General features: G+C 38.2%; 3 protein-coding genes across 4 annotated transcripts; 1 reads left to right on the top strand and 2 right to left on the bottom strand.

Annotated features, from left to right (window-relative positions):
- Nucleotides 1–72: 72 nt before the first annotated feature.
- Nucleotides 73–7,259, bottom strand: LOC134680198 (cyclin-dependent kinase 10). The gene is made up of 8 exons (XM_063539279.1): nucleotides 7,128–7,259; nucleotides 6,934–7,049; nucleotides 6,760–6,832; nucleotides 6,506–6,680; nucleotides 5,669–5,871; nucleotides 5,020–5,247; nucleotides 3,510–3,728; nucleotides 73–318 (listed from the first exon to the last, which is right to left on the bottom strand). The coding sequence occupies exons 1-8, from the start codon at nucleotides 7,135–7,137 to the stop codon at nucleotides 131–133; spliced, it is 1,212 nt and encodes a 403-aa protein (XP_063395349.1). The 5' UTR covers nucleotides 7,138–7,259; the 3' UTR covers nucleotides 73–130.
- A 1,858-nt stretch (nucleotides 7,260–9,117) lies between these two features.
- On the top strand, nucleotides 9,118–16,162 carry LOC134680192 (methionine aminopeptidase 1D, mitochondrial). Of its 2 annotated transcripts, none has more exons than XM_063539273.1 (6): nucleotides 9,118–9,284; nucleotides 9,945–10,161; nucleotides 11,418–11,609; nucleotides 12,271–12,378; nucleotides 13,031–13,184; nucleotides 15,214–16,162. In XM_063539273.1, the coding sequence occupies exons 1-6, from the start codon at nucleotides 9,229–9,231 to the stop codon at nucleotides 15,402–15,404; spliced, it is 918 nt and encodes a 305-aa protein (XP_063395343.1). In that variant the 5' UTR covers nucleotides 9,118–9,228; the 3' UTR covers nucleotides 15,405–16,162. The 2 variants fall into 2 exon arrangements, with proteins under 2 accessions (XP_063395343.1, XP_063395344.1); XM_063539274.1 differs by having other exon boundaries at nucleotides 9,153–9,516.
- On the bottom strand, nucleotides 16,159–21,059 carry LOC134680193 (protein N-terminal glutamine amidohydrolase). Its single transcript, XM_063539275.1, has 5 exons — nucleotides 20,811–21,059; nucleotides 20,571–20,724; nucleotides 20,272–20,420; nucleotides 19,898–20,022; nucleotides 16,159–19,662 (listed from the first exon to the last, which is right to left on the bottom strand). Exons 1-5 carry the CDS (start codon nucleotides 20,924–20,926, stop codon nucleotides 19,553–19,555), a joined length of 654 nt encoding a protein of 217 aa, XP_063395345.1. The 5' UTR covers nucleotides 20,927–21,059; the 3' UTR covers nucleotides 16,159–19,552.
- Between the last annotated feature and the right edge of the window lie 139 nt (nucleotides 21,060–21,198).

Genomic DNA, 21,198 nt, shown 5'->3' with positions numbered 1-21,198 from the left:
CCTAAAAATCGTAAACATTCAAATTGAATTGCGTAACTCAAGTGTAACTATTTTGTAATAAAACTTGTCTCATACTTATGGCTAATTTATTAAGAAAAACTTAAGCTAAATTGTGGGCTGGTTGAAACATTTAATCTAGTCTCCGTTTCTTGACAAGCGACCCTAGAAGGTCCGAAATTGCAGGCAAGTTGTTGGTTTGATCGTTAGCGCCCGTGTTTAGACTAGACAGTGGTATGTTCAGCTGGTTGGAGGAGCTCTTCTGCTGCCCTTTCATGTTTCTGTGTTGCGGGAAGCTTGGCATAAGCTTGGGATCACACGCTGCAACAAAAATAGTGTAATTATAATCAATCACTTGGCAGCTGTCTGTATAAACCATAACTTGATATACGGATTGTAGCGTCTATGGTGTGGAGCATGCCATGCGCCATGTTAACACATTATCAGACGGAGATCTAGCCCCGGTGAGTGGTTAAAATTTCTGGAGCATCGAAACCTGTCTAGTTACTTTGCTCCAGAAATCCAGGCGTCAGGCAGCTGTGCTCTTAGGTACGTCCTTATTTATTTATTATTTTTATTATTTATTTATTGGAAAACCAACAGCACATGAAACATATTAGCACTATGTATAAAAATCGGAGGCCAATTATAGGTTCTCACAGATAGAAAGTACATAGAAGATAACTTCGCTAAGTGTATACAGGGTGATTCAGGAGACGTGAGCAGGACTAACACTGCGCATTTCGTAAATTATAAGCAACTGTTTTATATCAGTATTAGTGAGGTTAACGTTAATTTTCTAGTCGTGCTGAAAAAAAAAGTTATTAATTTATTTACGACATGCATGGTCACCCTACACTTAGAATACTAAACTACCGATATTCTGTATCAAATTGAATGTCATCGGTCTGGTTACTTTTGAAAACTCGTATCTCACTCAAGTTTGACAGTTTATTTTCTTCGTAATCATAATGCTGTCATTACGGTTAAAGAGGTTTTAATGAAATGAAATGAAATGAAATGAAATTTATTATTAATAACAGAGTTACAAGTCAATACATTTTATCATACATTAATATCACAATATTAAATTATATTTATACAATATATTTTATAAATTAATTACATTTACATATTATTTCATAAACATAAGTAGGTACATGTTCTTGCGTTATGTTTTTTATTTAAAGAATTATTGGTAAATCAAAAAAATCTTGATAGGTGTAAAATAATTTTTCCGACAGCCACTTTTTTAGTTTTAGTTTAAACGTCGCGATGGAAGTTGCATTCCTTACAGTATCAGGCATTTATGTTTATTAATTAGGTCTTGTAGGGTGACCATGATTGTAGAGAATTAAATTTGCCCTCGCCAAAAAGTTAAAAAATAGGAAAAAGTGTGGTTGTTTCACCTAAATACGACGGTAATCGATCAATTATCAGTTACTGAGTGTGCAAGATCAGTCCTGCTCACGTCTCATGAATCACCCTGTATAGTTTACAATTCTGCGTAGACTAAGCAAGTACATACATAAATTAAAAATAAAAACTATTGAGGACATACATCATTACAGACAAGATAGAAAGGTCAAGCTCACTCAAAGAATTTAAGCGTTAAAATACGTCGTATAGACTGCGTATTTATATTAAACACATCAATACAATATCGTGCTCTCTTGACAGACTGTTAAGTGTTCTACCCGCGCGAATAAGGAAACTGTTACGTCTGTAATTCGAGGATGCAAAGGGAACAGAAATAGGGGGATAATACTTATAATTTATAATAAGCAACTTCATACAAACCTCTGTTAAAATATTTCTTTCTAACAGAAATGACGGAGAGGGACAAACGAATATCAGCAGTTTGTTTTGTTAGATTTAGCACACGTAGTGTGCAAACTTCTATGAATTTATGACGTATTAGTGAACATTTGCACTTGTATCGTATTGTACGCATACTATCAAAATCGCTGCAGAGCAGACCTTTCTTGGCCTAACTTTAATCAACGATTGCACAACCATTGATGACTCATGTAAAGGCTGCTCCTTGAAGTATGAGCTCTGCAGGCACTCCTCCGCCGTGGCTCGCTTGTTGGGGTCGTACATGAACAGGAAGTTGAGCAGCCGCAGCCCGGCGGCCGACAGCCACGGGAAGCGCTGCTTCAGGTTGATTGCACATAAAGTACAGTAGACTCACGTAAAGGCTGCTCCTTGAAGTATGAGCTCTGCAGGCACTCCTCGGCCGTGGCTCGCTTGTTGGGGTCGTACATGAACAGGAAGTTGAGCAGCCGCAGCCCGGCGGCCGACAGCCACGGGAAGCGCTGCTTCAGGCTGATTGCACATAAAGTTACAGTAGACTCACGTAAAGGCTGCTCCTTGAAGTATGAGCTCTGCAGGCACTCCTCGGCCGTGGCTCGCTTGTTGGGGTCGTACATGAACAGGAAATTGAGCAGCCGGAGCCCGGCGGCCGACAGCCACGGGAAGCGCTGCTTCAGGCTGATTGCACATAAAGTTACAGTAGACTCACGTAAAGGCTGCTCCTTGAAGTATGAGCTCTGCAGGCACTCCTCGGCCGTGGCTCGCTTGTTGGGGTCGTACATGAACAGGAAGTTTAGCAGCCGCAGCCCGGCGGCCGACAGCCACGGGAAGCGCTGCTTCAGGCTGATTGCACATAAAGTTACAGTAGACTCACGTAAAGGCTGCTCCTTGAAGTATGAGCTCTGCAGGCACTCCTCGGCCGTGGCTCGCTTGTTGGGGTCGTACATGAACAGGAAGTTGAGCAGCCGCAGCCCGGCGGCCGACAGCCACGGGAAGCGCTGCTTCAGGTTGATTGCACATAAAGTACAGTAGACTCACGTAAAGGCTGCTCCTTGAAGTATGAGCTCTGCAGGCACTCCTCGGCCGTGGCTCGCTTGTTGGGGTCGTACATGAACAGGAAGTTGAGCAGCCGCAGCCCGGCGGCCGACAGCCACGGGAAGCGCTGCTTCAGGCTGATTGCACATAAAGTTACAGTAGACTCACGTAAAGGCTGCTCCTTGAAGTATGAGCTCTGCAGGCACTCCTCGGCCGTGGCTCGCTTGTTGGGGTCGTACATGAACAGGAAATTGAGCAGCCGGAGCCCGGCGGCCGACAGCCACGGGAAGCGCTGCTTCAGGCTGATTGCACATAAAGTTACAGTAGACTCACGTAAAGGCTGCTCCTTGAAGTATGAGCTCTGCAGGCACTCCTCGGCCGTGGCTCGCTTGTTGGGGTCGTACATGAACAGGAAGTTTAGCAGCCGCAGCCCGGCGGCCGACAGCCACGGGAAGCGCTGCTTCAGGCTGATTGCACATAAAGTTACAGTAGACTCACGTAAAGGCTGCTCCTTGAAGTATGAGCTCTGCAGGCACTCCTCGGCCATGGCGCGCTTATTGGGGTCGTACATGAACAGGAAGTTGAGCAGCCGCAGCCCGGCGGCCGACAGCCACGGGAAGCGCTGCTTCAGGTTGATTGCACATAAAGTACAGTAGACTCACGTAAAGGCTGCTCCTTGAAGTATGAGCTCTGCAGGCACTCCTCGGCCGTGGCTCGCTTGTTGGGGTCGTACATGAACAGGAAGTTGAGCAGCCGCAGCCCGGCGGCCGACAGCCACGGGAAGCGCTGCTTCAGGTTGTTGTACGGTTGCTGCTTGAGAGTGAAGTTCTGGAGGGCGGGCAACGCGCTGAACTCCGGCCAGATCGCGTCGGAGGGAGTACCTGGGAACAATAGCGTATTGTAGACTGGAGATAATTGTTCGTTGTATGTATTTGCTTTGCCTTTGTTATGTCTATTTTTATTTTTCCAGAAAGATCCATTTCTAAAACGGATTTCCGTAAGTTGTGAGAAAATTTCAGGTTTCGAAACTTTCGAAACAGTAATTAACAATTAGGTATTTTTATGTAACTTCTTTCGCCAGGCAATGAATATTTTTATAGCTTTAGTTTCGCAAAATATCTATCTTGTCATAAACTGGTAGAGGCCCATTTTTCGTAACAACTATTTTTGAAAACATTTGTTACTAAAATATCTCCTTTAAAATACAATAACTAGGATCACCACACTCAGGTCCATACTCTGGGTAAGAGCCATAATACCGGTATAATGTGAGATATATTATCCATTATAAAATCGTTTTAGAAATCAGCTGGGTACTCTAATATACATAATGAAAAGGTGGAGGGGAAGGGATTTGATGAGAGAATATGCGTGCATATTATAGGAAATTGCTCATTTTAAGAAAGCGTAATGACGGAAACGAACGTTTTGAGAGCGGATCTTTTAGGAAACGGATATCACTACCGAAAAGGATATCTTTGTATGTATTGCCTTTATTATATAGTTGTAGTACGAATATAAGCACGTAAATTGTGTTATTTTAGATGCTTTTCGTGGTAGGTAACTGTGGCAGAACAAAATTGCACAACATTTTAACACATTCAGGGCCAAGAACCCGACTATGGGGTACACTGTTCGTAGCGACTACGCGCTTCATACGGCGAAACCGTGGTTACGCCCTACGAGCGTAACCCGTAACACTTAGTGGTAATGAATGTGTTAAAGTGACGATTTAATGCTCAAAACTTAACGCAGATGGCTCTGCAATCGTTTAAAAACATATCATTACATTAGATATGTCAAATCCAAAGAAACATAAACCATAGCATAGACTATTGACTTCACTTACTTTTGGCTTAGACCATTTAATAAACCGGAGCCGCCTTTAAGAGCTTACCCCTCCGCCGAAAACCTTGCACAGTTGTGCAAACTTTTGCATGGACTGACGTTTATCTGACATAGTTATTCGAACGTTACATACAAATCATGTACAAATAGCCATACATTTGACGTGCCCCTCCCGCGCAAAAATCGGCAGACTGTTTTTTACAGAAAATTACAGCCAAGGCGTCTCCAGTTACTGAATGCTCTAAAACTTTTTGTTACAATGAGAACTAATATAGGTAATCTGTTGTTTCATAAATTTTACTGTATTTACGTAGGAAAACTTACCAAGCAAATCAACAATGAGTTCCAGTTGCTCTATTTCACTCCTGCCCGGCAGCAGCGGCTTGTTAGCCAGCAGTTCTCCCAAGATACAGCCTGCAGCCCACATGTCCAGCGCTGGGGTCTGCTTGGGCGACTGTAGGAGCAGCTCGGGGGCTCGGTACCACAGTGTGACCACGCGGGGGGTGGCGCAGCGGGCGGGGGCGCCGAGCCAACGCGCCAGTCCAAAATCGGCTGGAAAAATTTTCCTTTTTTTAAAATACACAATCCACTCCCACTGTAGTCATAAAAAGGACAAGTCTGAAAAATGTGACAAGTGTAAGGTTTTGTGAATTTTACATAAGGTGCAGGGAGGCAATTTCGAATGTCAACTATTCGGAATGTCTTTCATGTTTTACTTTATTAACTAAAGTGCCATATATGTTCAGATAGTGAAACAAACATCTTTTTCGCTATCTGGACATTGGATATTTCGATTAGTGGAAATGTCCCACAGTCGAAATTGCCCCCCTGCACCTTATGTAAAATTGCACCTTCATCATCATCATCATCATCTCAGCCATAAGACGTCCACTGCTGAACATAGGCCTCCCCCTTGCTGAACATAGGCCTCCCCCTTAAATTGCACCTTAATAGTTAATAAAATAAGACTTACCTATTTTAACACATCCCTTGTCCGTCAAAAGTAAATTGGACACCTTCAAATCTCTATGCACAATAAAATTGGCGTGCAAATACTTGAGCCCCTTGAGCACTTGCAGCATCAGGCACTTCACTTGCGACTCGGTGAACGGTGATGACATGTTGTCTAGCAAGGATGCCAGGTCTTGTTCACAGTACTCCATGGAGAGAAATATGCTAAAAATACAAATTATGCTGATAAGAATATGTTTAACACTTCAGTGCCAAGAGCCCCAATTCCAATACAGTATTAACCAGACTATCGGGTTCTTGGCACTGAAAGTGTTAAAGACAGCAAACTATAATCATACCTATCATTTAGTTAAGAATTATTAATCCATCAGTTTTTGGCGGTAGGCGATATGTAGGTAAAATAGGCACAGTGTTACTAAACAACTTCAGTTTTGCCATATAGAGTAGAAAATTAATTCTCAAAGAATATGCCAAAAGATGAATGAATAATATGGTAAGGATCAGACATAGAAATCTGCGGGGCAAATTGTGAATTAAGACTTTATGTCACACAACATTTAGGCTATTTTAAAACAATTAGGCAATTAAAAACTAATCTTTAACTATTTTGTTGTAATTAGTACCATAAGCGCACAAACATAAAGTCTTAATTCACAATTTGCCCCGCGGATTCCTATGTGTCGTAAGGATACTAATCAAACACAGGCAAAGGTTAATTAAAATGACACATATCATTTGCTTGTTGCTAAGCCTTCAACCATTCTATAGTTAAATTAGTTAACCACAAAAGCAACCAAATGCCTTAGTTTAGCAGCCTATATATAGTATTTTCTTTTACCTCTCTAGTGACCGCCCCACCAGAACTTCCTTGAGCTGGACTATGTTCTCATGCCTGCATGCCATTAGCACCTGAATCTCACGGAGACCACTGAGTGGCAGTCCATCTTTCTCCACTTCCATCCTCACTTTCTTGAGAGCCACAATATTACCATTTGCTTTCTCTTTTGCTCTGTCTGAAATTTAAAACAAAAATGGCAAGTTCCGGATAGGCATTTACACTAAAAAGAAGCATAAATCCGATTTAATACTTACATACAATACCATAGGTACCCTCTCCAATGCGGTTTATTTTCTCGAATTCACCAACAAATCTGCATCTTCCAAGCTAAAGAAAAATAAAGCTATATGAAGTACTAAATAAAAAAAATTGTGTTGTAATAATATTTTTTTATTGGACGAAAGGTTATGTTTACAAAGATTACTCACTATGTCTTTTTCTGGTATTTCCATTGTTTTACCCGTTCTAAAGGATATAAGGACTCCTTTTCGCACCGCAGGACCCGTTGGATCCACATCTTGATTGTTGGATGGTTTTTCAGAGTCTAAAATAAGAAGAAACCTGAATTCTTTGACTTAATGAATTCTACGACTTAAGGGAAGAAATCAAATATTATACGTACTTTGAGACATAGTAAAGATTTATACTGCACAATTGATGTATCAGAAGCTAAAAACAACACGTAGATATGTTAAAGTTATTACAAACAATAATGATTAAATCGAACGAAATATTTTGCTTGCTTTTGCCGATGCCGGCACAGATAACATAAAGTATATAATGTCATCATAGACATAATATATATATAGACGGTGTCTCAGCGAGCTGTCACTGTTGCCACTTTTGTTTAGTGTACGATTAACAATGAGGCCCACGTTGCTGTAGCCATGTCGATAAAGTCATATCGATAAACTATCGACATTTCTTGCAATTTTAATTTTACTTCAAAGGCTTAACGATACCTAAAATGACCAAAAACGCTTTTATTCTTTATTGTGGTTATCAGATCACAATTTTATAGTCACGCCCCAGCAGGGAACCAAGGGAAAGTTCAGATATTTAATTAAAATACATACATACCTCCTAAAATAGGTGTTCCGCAATAATTGAATTATATTATTATATTATAATATATTCATTATCCATTAGCATTTCAATTATGTTCATGTTTAACGAAGATATTGAAGCTTCAATTAATCGCTATTTCGTTCCGCTGTGTAGCGTTTATCGATATATAACATGATTAAAATCGACTTTTCACATCCCTAAAAGAGCACACATATACGCTTTTACGCACACATACACAGCCTGGGCGCATCAAGAAAGGCAACACTTGATTTGAAGTCCACCTTGTCAACAGTATGGTTGTCCTTTTTTGACAAACGGCATTTTAAAAGAGCGAGGAGAGAGAAATGATACTAGTTGCTGCGTCGTGAAAGAGAACAGAAAACGTTGGCCCCTTGAATGTCATGTCTCCGTCGCGTATGGTCAGGGCCCTTTCAATACAATCGATCGGACAGGCCTCGGACTGGATCAAGGACGCAGTCCGGTACGCCCCACGTACGCCCGTCTGTTACAGTATAGTTATTTATAGCCCGTCAAACAAGTTTGTCAGTAAAAAAAAAGGCACGAAATTCAAATTTTCTATGGGTCGCTAACCTAACCCTTCGAGCCTATATTTGATAAATTTGTCGCTCTTTTCTACTGACGGAAATTGCTTGACAGAAAATCGACGCCACATTCGTGTTCACGGCATCGCTCCGCGATTCGCGCACGAGTGTGGAGCGGACTTATAAAGCTGTATATACATTTTCCAACATTGTTTTAGTAAATGTCTCAAAATTTTGAAGTTTTTAAAGATGTCTCGATAACAGCTGATCGATCGGCGCAAGGGTCCAACGTTTTCTGTTCTCTTTCACGACGCAGCAACTAGTATCATTTCTCTCTCCTCGCTCTTTTAAAATGCCGTTTGTCAAAAAAGGACAACCATACTGTTGACAAGGTGGACTTCAAATCAAGTGTTGCCTTTCTTGATGCGCCCAGGCTGTGTATGTGTGCGTAAAAGCGTATATGTGTGCTCTTTTAGGGATGTGAAAAGTCGATTTTAATCATGTTATATATCGATAAACGCTACACAGCGGAACGAAATAGCGATTAATTGAAGCTTCAATATCTTCGTTAAACATAAACATAATTGAAATGCTAATGGATAATGAATATATTATAATATAATAATATAATTAAATTATTGCGGAACACCTATTTTAGGAGGTATTTATGTATTTTAATTAAATATCTGAACTTTCCCTTGGTTCCCTGCTGGGGCGTGACTATAAAATTGTGATCTGATAACCACAATAAAGAATAAAAGCGTTTTTGGTCATTTTAGATATCGTTAAGCCTTTGAAGTAAAATTAAAATTGCAAGAAATGTCGATAGTTTATCGATATGACTTTATCGACATGGCTACAGCAACGTGGGCCTCATTGTTAATCGTACACTAAACAAAAGTGGCAACAGTGACAGCTCGCTGAGACACCGTCTTTATATATTATAAGTCTATGGATCGGCGGTGCTTGTCAATGTCAAGTTGACGCAGAACCTTAGGGAACTAGATTTGAATTGCATAATTGAATTTTGTATTTATCTTTGTTAATAATATCTTAATAACATCTTTATGAATAAAAGTCACTCTTATTTTGCATATATTTGAAGGTTTAAGCATGGAACTACCCCGAAAAATAATTGGTTCTCTGAGCCAATTCTGGAAGATCAATGTGTAAGCGATTTTGGAGTGGCCTAATTTATCCCTCGCTAAGTTAGGGAAAGGATTTCATTGCACATTATGTTTGATTTAGTTTAGACCTTAAACAGCTGTTTATTCTGTAGAAAAGCTTGGTTTTGTTAGTATTAGTTTAGAAAAAGAAGATATAGACGAGGGTCCAAAGCCGCCTCAACACAACAATGCGAGTACCCAAAGCACTTAATCCAAGACTCCAAAAGCAGCTTTTGTAAGTATATTGACTAACAATTAATTTGAATTATAACACTCTTTTGTTTGCATGTTCATGTTGTTTTGTGCTATTTTGTACATTTTTCTTTTTTTAACATTATGTTTCATAACTTTTTAACCTTGTAAGAACATTAAAATTAAAATCCTAATTCTGACTGAAAATTGCATACCAGTCATCAAAAAAATCTGATCTCACAATTACATATGTGTAAATAAATAATATATAAATTAATTCTATAAAAATCTACATTCATTTCTTCTTCCTCCTCATTTCCTCATAACTGAGGGTTGTGACCACCTGAGGTCATTATATTGCACCAAGGCAAACTAATTAAAGTCTCCTTTCTTGTTCTTGTTTGCTTGTCTCAAAGCATGCCCAATACAATGTTATGATTGTTAAAATAACCTGAACATAAATAATTTCAGATTAAGATTCGGAGTATACGAAAAGGTATATCCCGTTGAGACAACTCCGAGCAGAACAGTCCCAGACCACATTGAGAAGCCGGAGTATGTGTTACAGAAACAGCCAATGGTGTTGCCACACAAAGCGGAAGTTAAAGACGTCAATCAGTTACGCGGAATGAGAAGAAGTTGCAAGCTGGCTGCTAATATATTGGCTCATGTTCAGAAAAATATCTATGTTAGTGTAAAATAAAAATCATTTACGGTTTTAAAATGGAATAGGGAAAAAACTCAAGGAAAGCCTATTGCATGTGGTTTAAATACTTTAAAATTGCTTGACACTGAATATTAAATTATGTATGAGTGGAATGGAAAACTAATGTAATATTTCTAATTAGAAATGTCTATGAAACACTACTATATCCGGTCAGGCAAGTTTATCAGTAGAAAAATAAAACCGGGCAAGTGCAAGTCGGACTCGCGCACGAAGGGTTCCGTACCATAATGCAAAAAAAAATGGTCACCCATCCAAGTACTGACCATGCCCGACGTTGCTTAACTTTGGTCAAAAATCACGTTTGTTGTATGGGAGCCCCATTTCAATCTTTATTTTATACTGTTTTTAGTATTTGTTGTTATAGCGGCAACAGAAATACATCATCTGTGAAAATTTCAACTGTCTAGCTATCACGGTTCGTGAGATACAGCCTGGTGACAGACAGACGGACGGACAGTGAAGTCTTAGTAATAGGGTTCCGTTTTACCTTTTGGGTACGGAACCCTAATGAGCAATATTCAAATTTTCTATGGGAAAGTAACGCTTCACACCTAAATTTTTTTAAATTTGCCGTTTTTTTCTACTGGCGGTAAGGCTTGACATCTGTGCTAATGGCTATACATACAAGAGGGGCTTTCTTTAAGTATTATTTTTCTGCTATGTAGGTACCTAGATATCAACAAATATTAGTACACACTGTCCACAAGACGCATGCTCAGTTCGGAATGTTCCTTTTTAGGGTTCCGTACCCAAAGGGTAAAACGGGACCCTATTACTAAGACTCTGCTGTCCGTCCGTCCGCCCGTCCGTCCGTCTGTCACCAGGCTGTATCTCACGAACCGTGATAGCTAGACAGTTGAAATTTTCACAGATGATGTATTTCTGTTGCCGCTATAACAGCAAATACTAAAAACAGAATAAAATAAAATTTTCAGTGGGGCTCCCATACAACAAACGTGATTTTTGACCGAAGTTAAGCAATGTCGGGCGGGGTCAGTACTTGGATGGGTGACCGTTTTTTTTTTCCTTTTTTGCATTATGGTACGGAACGGAACCCTTCGTGCGCGAGTCCGACTCGCACTTGCCCGGTTTTTTTTAAAGCATTACTATATTAACTACCATAGATCCGCTAGGCAGGGTCATTGTTTGTAGCCCAATACCCACGTTACAGGCTACGAACGTAGCACATAGCAACTAAATTGACGCTGAATTTTCAGCCAGGAATAACTACAGATGAAATTGATGGATTGGTACACAAGCTAACAGTGGAAGCTGGAGCTTATCCATCCCCATTACATTATAAAGGATTTCCGAAAAGCGTGTGCACCTCAGTAAACAATGTAGCGGTACATGGCATACCCGATCTGAGACCGCTACAGGATGGTGATATCGTCAATGTTGATATAACAGTAAGTATATCAATTTGTCAATGAAATTACATTGGGGTCTCTGTCATGGTTAGAACAAGTTTATTCAATTGTGTACTCTATTGCAATATAATTAGGTATACAATCAAATGACTTCTTTTGTAGTTTCTGCAGTTATTCCTAATCAAGATAATACTCCCTGCCGAGGTGTTATGTGTAGGGTAAATCAATATAATATGTAGTAATCAGAAATTATTTATTTTTAAGTACACCAATAAACTTAGTAACTTTATTAAGTATATTTCAACAATCTCAACTGGAATGTGGAATATAAAAAAAAATTAAAAAATATATTATTACTTAATTTAATTGTTTTAAACTGATTCACGTAAAGCAAACATTTAGGTACATTTATAATACCACTGTGAATAATTCAAATGATTCATATTTGCCTGAAGTTATTGAAAAACAGCCTTACGTGCATTTACTTAAAATTCACATTGACATGAGATCATGATTATTCGTATTAGCGTGATTGGACGACATTATAAATTTTATAGAGTTCACTAAAATTGCCACGCGACTTATCCATCTCTTTCTGTTTACTATTTGTGTAAGCGAGACGGGCGATAGCGTGTCGCACGATTGAACGAAATCGCACCAAACTCTGCACTTGTACTAATTATGAATTCTTTTTTCGTAGGTTTTCTTCAAAGGGTTCCATGGTGACTGTTCTAAGACCTTTCCTGTTGGAAAAGTTGATGATCGTGGGTTAGAGCTTATCAGTGTTACGGAAGAGTGCCTCAATATTGTAAGTTGCATAGTTAATCATTCTATTTTTACTCCTAAGGCGTGATTGCCAGAACTGAATCTCGAAACGATTAAGGCCAGTCCAGAAGGCCTACCGCGAACCACGTTCGGCGTGTTGCCTTCCTGTCACACTTACGTACGAATTTACTAGTGCGACAGAGAAACAACACGTCGAACGTGGTTGGCGGTAGGCCCTCAGAGTCCAGTTTTCGCCAACCTGATTAAATTGTCTGATCATATCAGGTGGTTCTGAGTTGCGGACGTCAACGCCAATTTGGCTCGCCGATTGATAAAATTGAGGCGCGGACGCAAGAATAGCAGATTGTAACTCTCTCCACGACACGATGGGCAAGCGCCGGCCACTCCAAGAGACGCAAAGCCATGCGGTAGAATGAGATAGCAATATCACTTGCTCCCTCTAATGCATAAATTTAAAGAGCTCTAATATCACCATCTAAAATTACTGATTTAATTGGAGGTTGACGCCAATTTCTTTTCTGATCAAATGGGTCGATTTGGTCATCCCGTCTGAACTGGCCTTTAAAAGCGTTAATTACTAGTGGCCTAGGGACCTGTTTCTAGAGTAGGTACCTACTTAAATATGAAAGAAAATAATTTATAAAGAATAAAGACGATTTTATTTTACTTTACAGGCAATCAAAACTTGTGGTCCAGAGGTACCATATAGCGAAATAGGAACATCGATATATAGACATTCGAAAAGAAATGGGCTGACAGTGCTGCCAGCTTTCATAGGCCACGGTATTGGCCAATATTTCCATGGCCCTCCAGACATTTACCACACATGTAAGTACCAATATATTTGGACTGTTTTTTCAGTTACCACAAGACGTATGGCCGCATATAACATAACGCCATCTAGGTCCGCTGTCAAACTCAGGGGAACGATTATAGATTTCACACCTCTTTAGTTATGACTAATTTTTGTGGGTGTATGATATAATTTTTATGGGTTAAAAAGTGGCGTGTTATATGTATGACGCCAATCTCTGTGGCATCGTAGCTCTCCAACGGATAGACCGATATCGATGTGGTTTTTTACGTGAAAGCATTTCCTTGCGGTGGTTCCTACCTATGTTTGATCGATTTCTAAATCGATCCAGCAGTTTGAAGGGTATCAGCTAGTCCTTTCCAAAATGATGTAAGGCATTTTAGGCATACATATAGCGTAAGGGTTTTTAATTTTTTTTATTTAACAGTTATTTATTGCAGCCGCCTACTACTGTCATAACCATCCGTTTTGCTTACGGCTGCAAATTGTTATTACCTACCTATACCTAACAGAACATGTTCAGTATATCCCTCACTTGCTGGTTCATGCAACAAATATCACGTGTATCGCGCGATCACGATAAGATACTTAACTCATTCGTCTGTTTCTGGCAACATTAGATTAGTAGGAAGACTGCCGTATTCGTACTTCAACATAATCACAAGAGACGACATGTACTAGATCCATTCTAGATACGTTATAGTTTAGATATCAACTAGTTCTCTTTTGTAGCGCAATTCGGGCAAGCAATGTCACTTTTACGTTAGATATAGTAAGATATCTATTAGATGTGAATTAGATCTGTAAGTCATATCCTGTGGAAATCGTTCAAGAGTATCTCCAGAATCGCGCAAATGTCAAATTTGACAGGTTAGATCTTAAACATATCGTTATCGTATCTTGGTGATGTCTAAAAGATGTCTATTTCATAATCCGAATCGGGCCCAGAGTTGGACGTGATTTATCTTTATTTTTTCATGCACGCAACTTTCATAAATGTGCGTACTAAATCTAAAACATTGATATGATATCGCATCACGTATTTTCACATTTGTCACTCAGGCAACTCTTTACTGTCACGGACACACTGTCTGACAACGAGGACATCGAGCGGGAGCGCCGAGCGCTGTGTGTCCGCTGTAACATGTTATCCCGCAGGTTCGCACGTGGCAGTAAAGAAGTAAAGCTAATTTTGTTCAAAGCTTTTTGTCAAACTTTCTACACGTGCGGTCTGTGGGCTAATTTTACGCAGCGGGCGTATAGCGCTCTGAGAGTCCAGTACAATGACGCATTTAGGATGCTGTTTAGGTTGCCGCGGTACTGTAGCGCCTCAGCAATGTTTGCTGAGGCTAGAACAGACTGTTTTTTCGCCATCATGAGGAAGCGATGCGCGTCACTCCTCAATCGCAGCCGAAGCAGCACGAACAGCATCCTAAGTACGCTGGCGCAGCGTTGGGACTCGCCCCTGGTTTGTTTCGTCTTAATTATAATACTAACTATAGATATAAGTTACTGTAATGACTAACCCTATATATGGACCATATGTTCGAAATAAAAATATTTCATTTCATTTCATTTCATTTACTATTGTCGGCCACTTGCCATATTGAGAAATTCAACTTAATTGCAAGGTAATAGTGGTGACAGTCGTATGATATTAATTAACAGTATGTCTCAAGTATATCCGTTCAGTAACAAATAAGGGGTCACTCGGAAAAAAAGTATTTCGCCCAGGACCACCAAGTGTTTGAAATGATACCTGACGATTCAAGTGAAGTGGTCCTCGAAATTATGTAAGGAACAACACTTCGTAGTGTTGTTCTTTTTATAATTTCGAAGAACACTTGAGTGCTTCCAGGGACCACCTTACTTTGACATTATTGGCCACCTTAACGGTTATAAGTTTTGCTGAGGATATAATTATACTCTGCCATTTCCGTCAGTAGAAAAGGCAAATTGAAAAAATGTAGGCGCGAAGAGTTATCGTCCAAAAATTATAATTCCGCGCCTTGTTTAACCGGCTATATTTTTCTCTATTTTCAGTGAACCGTTACCCTGGCCGGATGAGGCCAGGTATGACATTCACCATTGAGCCCGTGTTATCGCATGGTAGCAAGCACACGCTGATACTGCCCGATGGGTGGACGGTGGTCACAGAGGACGGGGCTAGGAGCGCCCAAGCGGAACACACAGTTCTAGTCACTGAGGATGGTGCCGAGATCCTTACCAAGTAGTGCAATATTGTTGTTGATTTGTTAATATATGTTATGTCATGTTTGCCTATAGGCAAATAAATAGTACAGTCGACTACTAGGTACTAGTCTGCACGCGAGCTCCGAGGAACCCAAATGAAGGCCCGTCGGTCGGGTCGGCTCTCGCGTCCGATGGTCCCTATGACGTTTCTTCAGGTCACGTTTGTATGGGGCTTTATTTTAAAAAAGATATTAAGGTACTTTAAATTACTAAAATGTTATATTTCAAAATGAATGTCCTAAACTTCCAAAAACAGTCTACAAACATTTCACGTGACAGCTACTTCATTATATAATACCTCATGTCTGTCATAGGGACCATTTTTCGATGCGAGTGGTTTAATTCTCAGAGTTCTTGTAATGGTAATGATGACCTACTGCGAACCATTTCTCGTTCGTTAGTCTGTCTCTCTATCGCTCGAATACCTATGCAAGAGTGATAGAGAGACAGATAACGAGAATTCGATTTTCGCGTTAGGCTCTCTATACTCATAGTACCTGAACTGTTAATTTGACAGTGAGAATTGCACAAAGACGAGAGATCAGAATCATATGTTGAAATTAGGTTAATAATATTAATGATAGCAAAAATGCCAATAAATCACACCAATTATTTTAGTGCAAATGTAAAAATGTAGTTGTTCTTTGTTATACCTATATTTACTTGTTGTATAATTGTATATTGTATGCGTACGTAGCATTATTAGCCAATTTTATGTAAATAAAACGACAAAGATCAGCGTGTGGTGTTTTATTTTTTGCAATCTTAAAATAAAAACATGTAACTTGGTACATTAAAAGCACAAGCACAATTTATCACTCAGTCAGTCAATAGATAAAATTTTAAAGGCGTAGAAGGAAGGTATCGATTGAATTCATAACAATAATAATTGCGGATTAATGTAGAAACAAGTTAATATTAAAGACTGTCAACTTTCATACAATTTTGCGTTTCTTCGAATCGAATAGTGTTTGACTGCGTTATTAGCGACAATCAATCAACATGATTGACGTAAAAAAACATTACAAATAAGTTTATGAATTAGGTAAGTAAAATTCGCTTAGAAATCACTTTAAAAATGAATGCATATTTAAATGGATGAGGATCTTCCTCGTGTACCTATATGTCGGCGGCCGATCGTAAGATCAGGCAGATCGTAATGTTCCTGTGTAATGTTTTGACCATAGTTACATTAAACCAATAAATAGGTAGGATAGGTTCGTTAGGTAGCTTCAGATGCCCGAAGGGATAACTGCCCAGAAATAGAAGCCCCGCGTAGCGGGGCTCCGTCGACTCAGGAAACGAGTTAAAAATTTTCACGTTTCACGATATGCCTGATCTTACGATCGGCTGCCTGATCTTATGATGATTTTGAAAAAAAAAACAGATCGTTCAAATAAAACCATTAATATCATTGCGCTTTAGGGGGGGATAACCATGGGATGACCTTCAAAGTGATCAAATATAAACTGTTGCCTATTACGAAACAAGTATTGGAACAGTGGCGACATCTACAACCAACTCTACAAAGAAACGCAACATTGTACGATGGTAAACAGTCTTTACAATGTACTAGTTTCTAGCTTGTTTACAAGTCAAAGGCGTAACCAGTGGGACATTACACCCCCCGGCACTGAATTCTCTACACAACGGGTTCCACCACAGTCCTCAGATTGGTCCCAACTATTAAACCAGCTACGCCTTCATAGGTGCTTATTTAAAGTGTTAACAATACATCCTTAAAAGTAGAGAAGAGGAATTATGACTAGATTAGTAGATTTTAAGATCAGTAAATGTAATAAAATTGAGTACACTTTTTATACAAATAAGCCACAAAAGCGTATCCAGCGTCAAAAATATTGTAGAATGCAACAATCGAAACGCATCTAATAAGGAGACCTATATACTTAAACTAGTAAAATTTGAACACAGATATTTAACCCTGCAGAAATATATTAAATAAATGCAAAATCTAATTATATTAAAAATACAACAATGAAAGACTTGTGCTATAGTTCTTACGCTTAACTAAGTTTAAATATATTACTATTATACTGGAAGTTATAGAGGGGCTTTTGCGAAAATATTCACTTTTCTCAAATCTAAGGTCCATTGCATACCCACTTGTCAACACTTGAAAATTCCTAGCAACTTATTTAATGAGAAGTGGTTCTCGTAATTCGGAATATGGTTTAAAACGTGTACCTATATAGATTTTTAAATCGTTTCTGATTAAAAACAACTGGGTATCAGTAAAATCTAAACATGGTTTTAGGTGTATCCACTATAAGGTTAGATGGGGCAAGAGAAACGTATAGAATCTGTGTTGCTCCAAGCAAAATCAACTGTTTCACTTACACCATATGATCTTACACTTACTAAATAAATTTAATTAGCCCAGGGTGAACTGAACGTGCCTTAATTGTCACATGTTGTTATGTAATATGGCCCTTTGTATCCTCAAGCACTTTCACATCAGAACAAGTATGACTATTTAACAAGCTTAATTTATATCTTAAGGTTTACGTGTAATATCAAGTATGAAGGGACTTTTCCTATGCCCAATAAAATTTGAAAAGGGTTATTTAGATGTAATAATATGTATGTATAATAAAGTATTTTATATGTATATCTCCTGCCCTATGGACTCAAAAAGTTTAGAATTGATCAATGGCAGGCAGAAGTTTTTTTTTTATTTGGGTAAAAGGACGAAAGTTTATGAGCAAGGGAATACAATCACATGCGACGTGCAACAAGAGTGACAAAATACAATGTCTAATTTCAATGACATGACGCACGTAGCTTTAACATATGTGTTCATAAAATAGACAAATTTATGTAACGTAACGTAACACAAACACTTATCCTGATGCACTTACGTAAATATTTTCAACAATAAGCAGTTTCACTTTAAACTTACACTAAGTATGTAAATTATGTAATATTTGAGATTTTTCTCTTATTAACTGCTAAGGGTGCTAGGGCAGGATAAAAAGAGTGTATAAAAGTTAATACAAAAATTATTCAATAGATTTAACAACATACAAAAGCTACTTCGTGACCGTTAACGCTACTACATATAATAAATTACTTAAGCTTTAATTTATCACTCAAGGTAACATACAATCCGTAAATAAGGATTACTTCTTCAGTTAAAACGAGAACAAGAGGTACCTAGAGATAAAATATACTCTTCATAATTCAATGAAACAGGAAAACAATTAACTTTACAGACATATATTAATTGATATATATTGTAGGCTAACATGCCCTAACATTAGCCACCTTTCTAATATCAATCGTCAAAATTACTGTGGAGTATATAGGTGGTTGAAATTTGGAAGGCTGACCAATGTTAGCACAGGTACCCTATACCTAACTTACATAATATGCTTTTATAAAATTGAGATGTTAAGCACTAACATCTCTTTAAAACTACTAAGTAATTTTAGAATTGTTCTATCTAAATACAGGCGTCAGCTTATCTTCGAAGGAATAGAAATATTTGATAACATTTATGTAATTATTCAATGTTGAATACATATGTTATTATTCAATAATTAGAGAATTATTCATTGGTCAACAATCCTATGTATGTTACACACTAAGTTTATATAGAAATGAACTAAAAATTATTATGATCATAAGATAAAAGATGAAGATGTGAACAAAAGGTTAAAACAAAGATAAATTAACATAGTACATAGAAATTTGACCAATAAGTTAAGTGGCTTTAAAATGAGTGGTAATTCGTAGTTTCCTTGTGCAAGACACTTCTTTGTGTAATAGGTGGGCAAGATTGAAATTCACTGTGCTCTGTATATTTATAAGCTATAGATTGACTTTAGGTAATAATGGATTATAAAGTAATAAACAATTAAATAATAACAGGAACGACAAAATAATTAACAAAGATTACTAAAACATAATCAACTAAAACCATGATCTCTGCCATGGAAAATCTAAAAATTAACAAATGCGCCATTTGACTATCTAATGGTGTTGTCTGCCCAAGTTGTAATTTTTCTTACAACCCTCATAGTTACATTCAAAATGTATATGATAAAATTTTGCATTTAACTACAGATTTTCTCAAACAGACACGCACCATAACTGGTTCTCGCTTGTACTACTTCTCTACCTTATAAAACCGTTGCACAAATTCTGTCAGACTCAATACCTGGCCCAATCCTGACCCAGTATCCATGTTGATGTACTCATCTAGGTTGTTCGTGGCCACTGGAAGAGTAAAAAATTTAACTTAGATTAACAAATATAAAAATAAGTTAAAAATATAAAATTGTCTCAAATACCGGAGAGTTCTCTTACAAGACATTATTCTATAACCTTATCCCCTAAAGTTGTAATTAACCATTTCAATTACTTAAAAATTACACAAATCTTTAGTTTGCATAAAATTTGCTATGAAAGTACAGCCATTTTAAAACAACTGAATGAAGCAACAAACATTTACCTGAGGTGCAGATGGCTGGATATGGAGGTGGGGGCTTAATCCATGATCCATCAGGTCTCTTCATGTGACGACGATCAGATGCAAAATGTTGCAGGAATTGTTTCGCAGGCACAACACGAAAGAATCTAAAAGTAATAAATAATTATAAAACACTATCATGCAGTACAAATAATATCATATTGTTGGAGAAAGTTACAATCTTCTTTGAAGGTAATAAGCATAAGAAGTTTGTGGTTCTAGTCAACAACATATGCAGGGCCCTAACAAAGATGACAATCATTTGCAGAAAACGAAATGAAATACTATTGTTCTATGTCACTCTTCCATATCATCATTGCTAAGCCCTCAGTTGTGTTTAGATGTTTATTGCTTACCTATGAAAATCTGATTTTAACACCTGATCCGTACGAAATGTCTCTGTGACATATTTATGGAAGAATGTTGGAAAAGGCAACTCAGAGTCCAGATCGTAGACAAGGCAAGTCTTGCAGTCCCAAGAGTACAAGAATATCACATGATAGTCCTGTAAAACAACCAAAACTATTTCAAGATAAGAGAACAATTACAAAAATGACCAAAAATGTGAAGCTTTCGCATTTAGAGTTATTTAGCGCGCCTCCAGACGATACGCAACTTAAAGTAAGCGTGACACAAATAATAAAATTGTACACACCCATATGACGAGACGATCTTCCTCGCGCCCAGCCCTTTGTTTCCAGAGAGGCACCGTGCGGCAAGGGTTAGATATAAATACCACGAAGCACCGATCCAACTCCTCCGGTATTCTTAGCGATACATCCTGACACAATTTCCATACATTTTCTTCGCTGTAACAACAATAAAATATACCATTAGACAAACAACCCAAATACACCAAATTAATAAAAATACTCCAGAAAAGTATATTTCATACCAATAACAAGACACATATGAACACTCCGCTTGCTTGGAAAATAGGGGTTTAAGAGTTTTATCGTTCATTTTAATGTTTTCATTTTTGGTCAAATGTACTTGAGCGTTGACCGACATTTTGACAGATTGCAAGTTCTTTGTTTTGATTCACTACCTATGTTCACTACTTTGGAAATCGATCCGGCGCATAATCTACTAAAGAATCAGAAATGTATTATATAAAAATGCTGATTTATGAATTTAATGATTATCGACTGAAAATTAAATATAGCGACGATAAATATGGCTTATTGGGAAATAAAAAATAAAATTACGGCATTTCTATTTTTTTTGATAAATTAACGCGAAACGAAACAAACACGAACATTAAAACTTTTCACACGTCCGGA

Source organism: Cydia fagiglandana, chromosome 3, assembly GCF_963556715.1.
Source record: "Cydia fagiglandana chromosome 3, ilCydFagi1.1, whole genome shotgun sequence".
In the NCBI taxonomy this organism is placed as follows: domain Eukaryota; kingdom Metazoa; phylum Arthropoda; class Insecta; order Lepidoptera; family Tortricidae; genus Cydia; species Cydia fagiglandana.
Note: the sequence above shows the minus strand (reverse complement) of the source record. Positions and strands in the feature narration are given on the sequence as shown.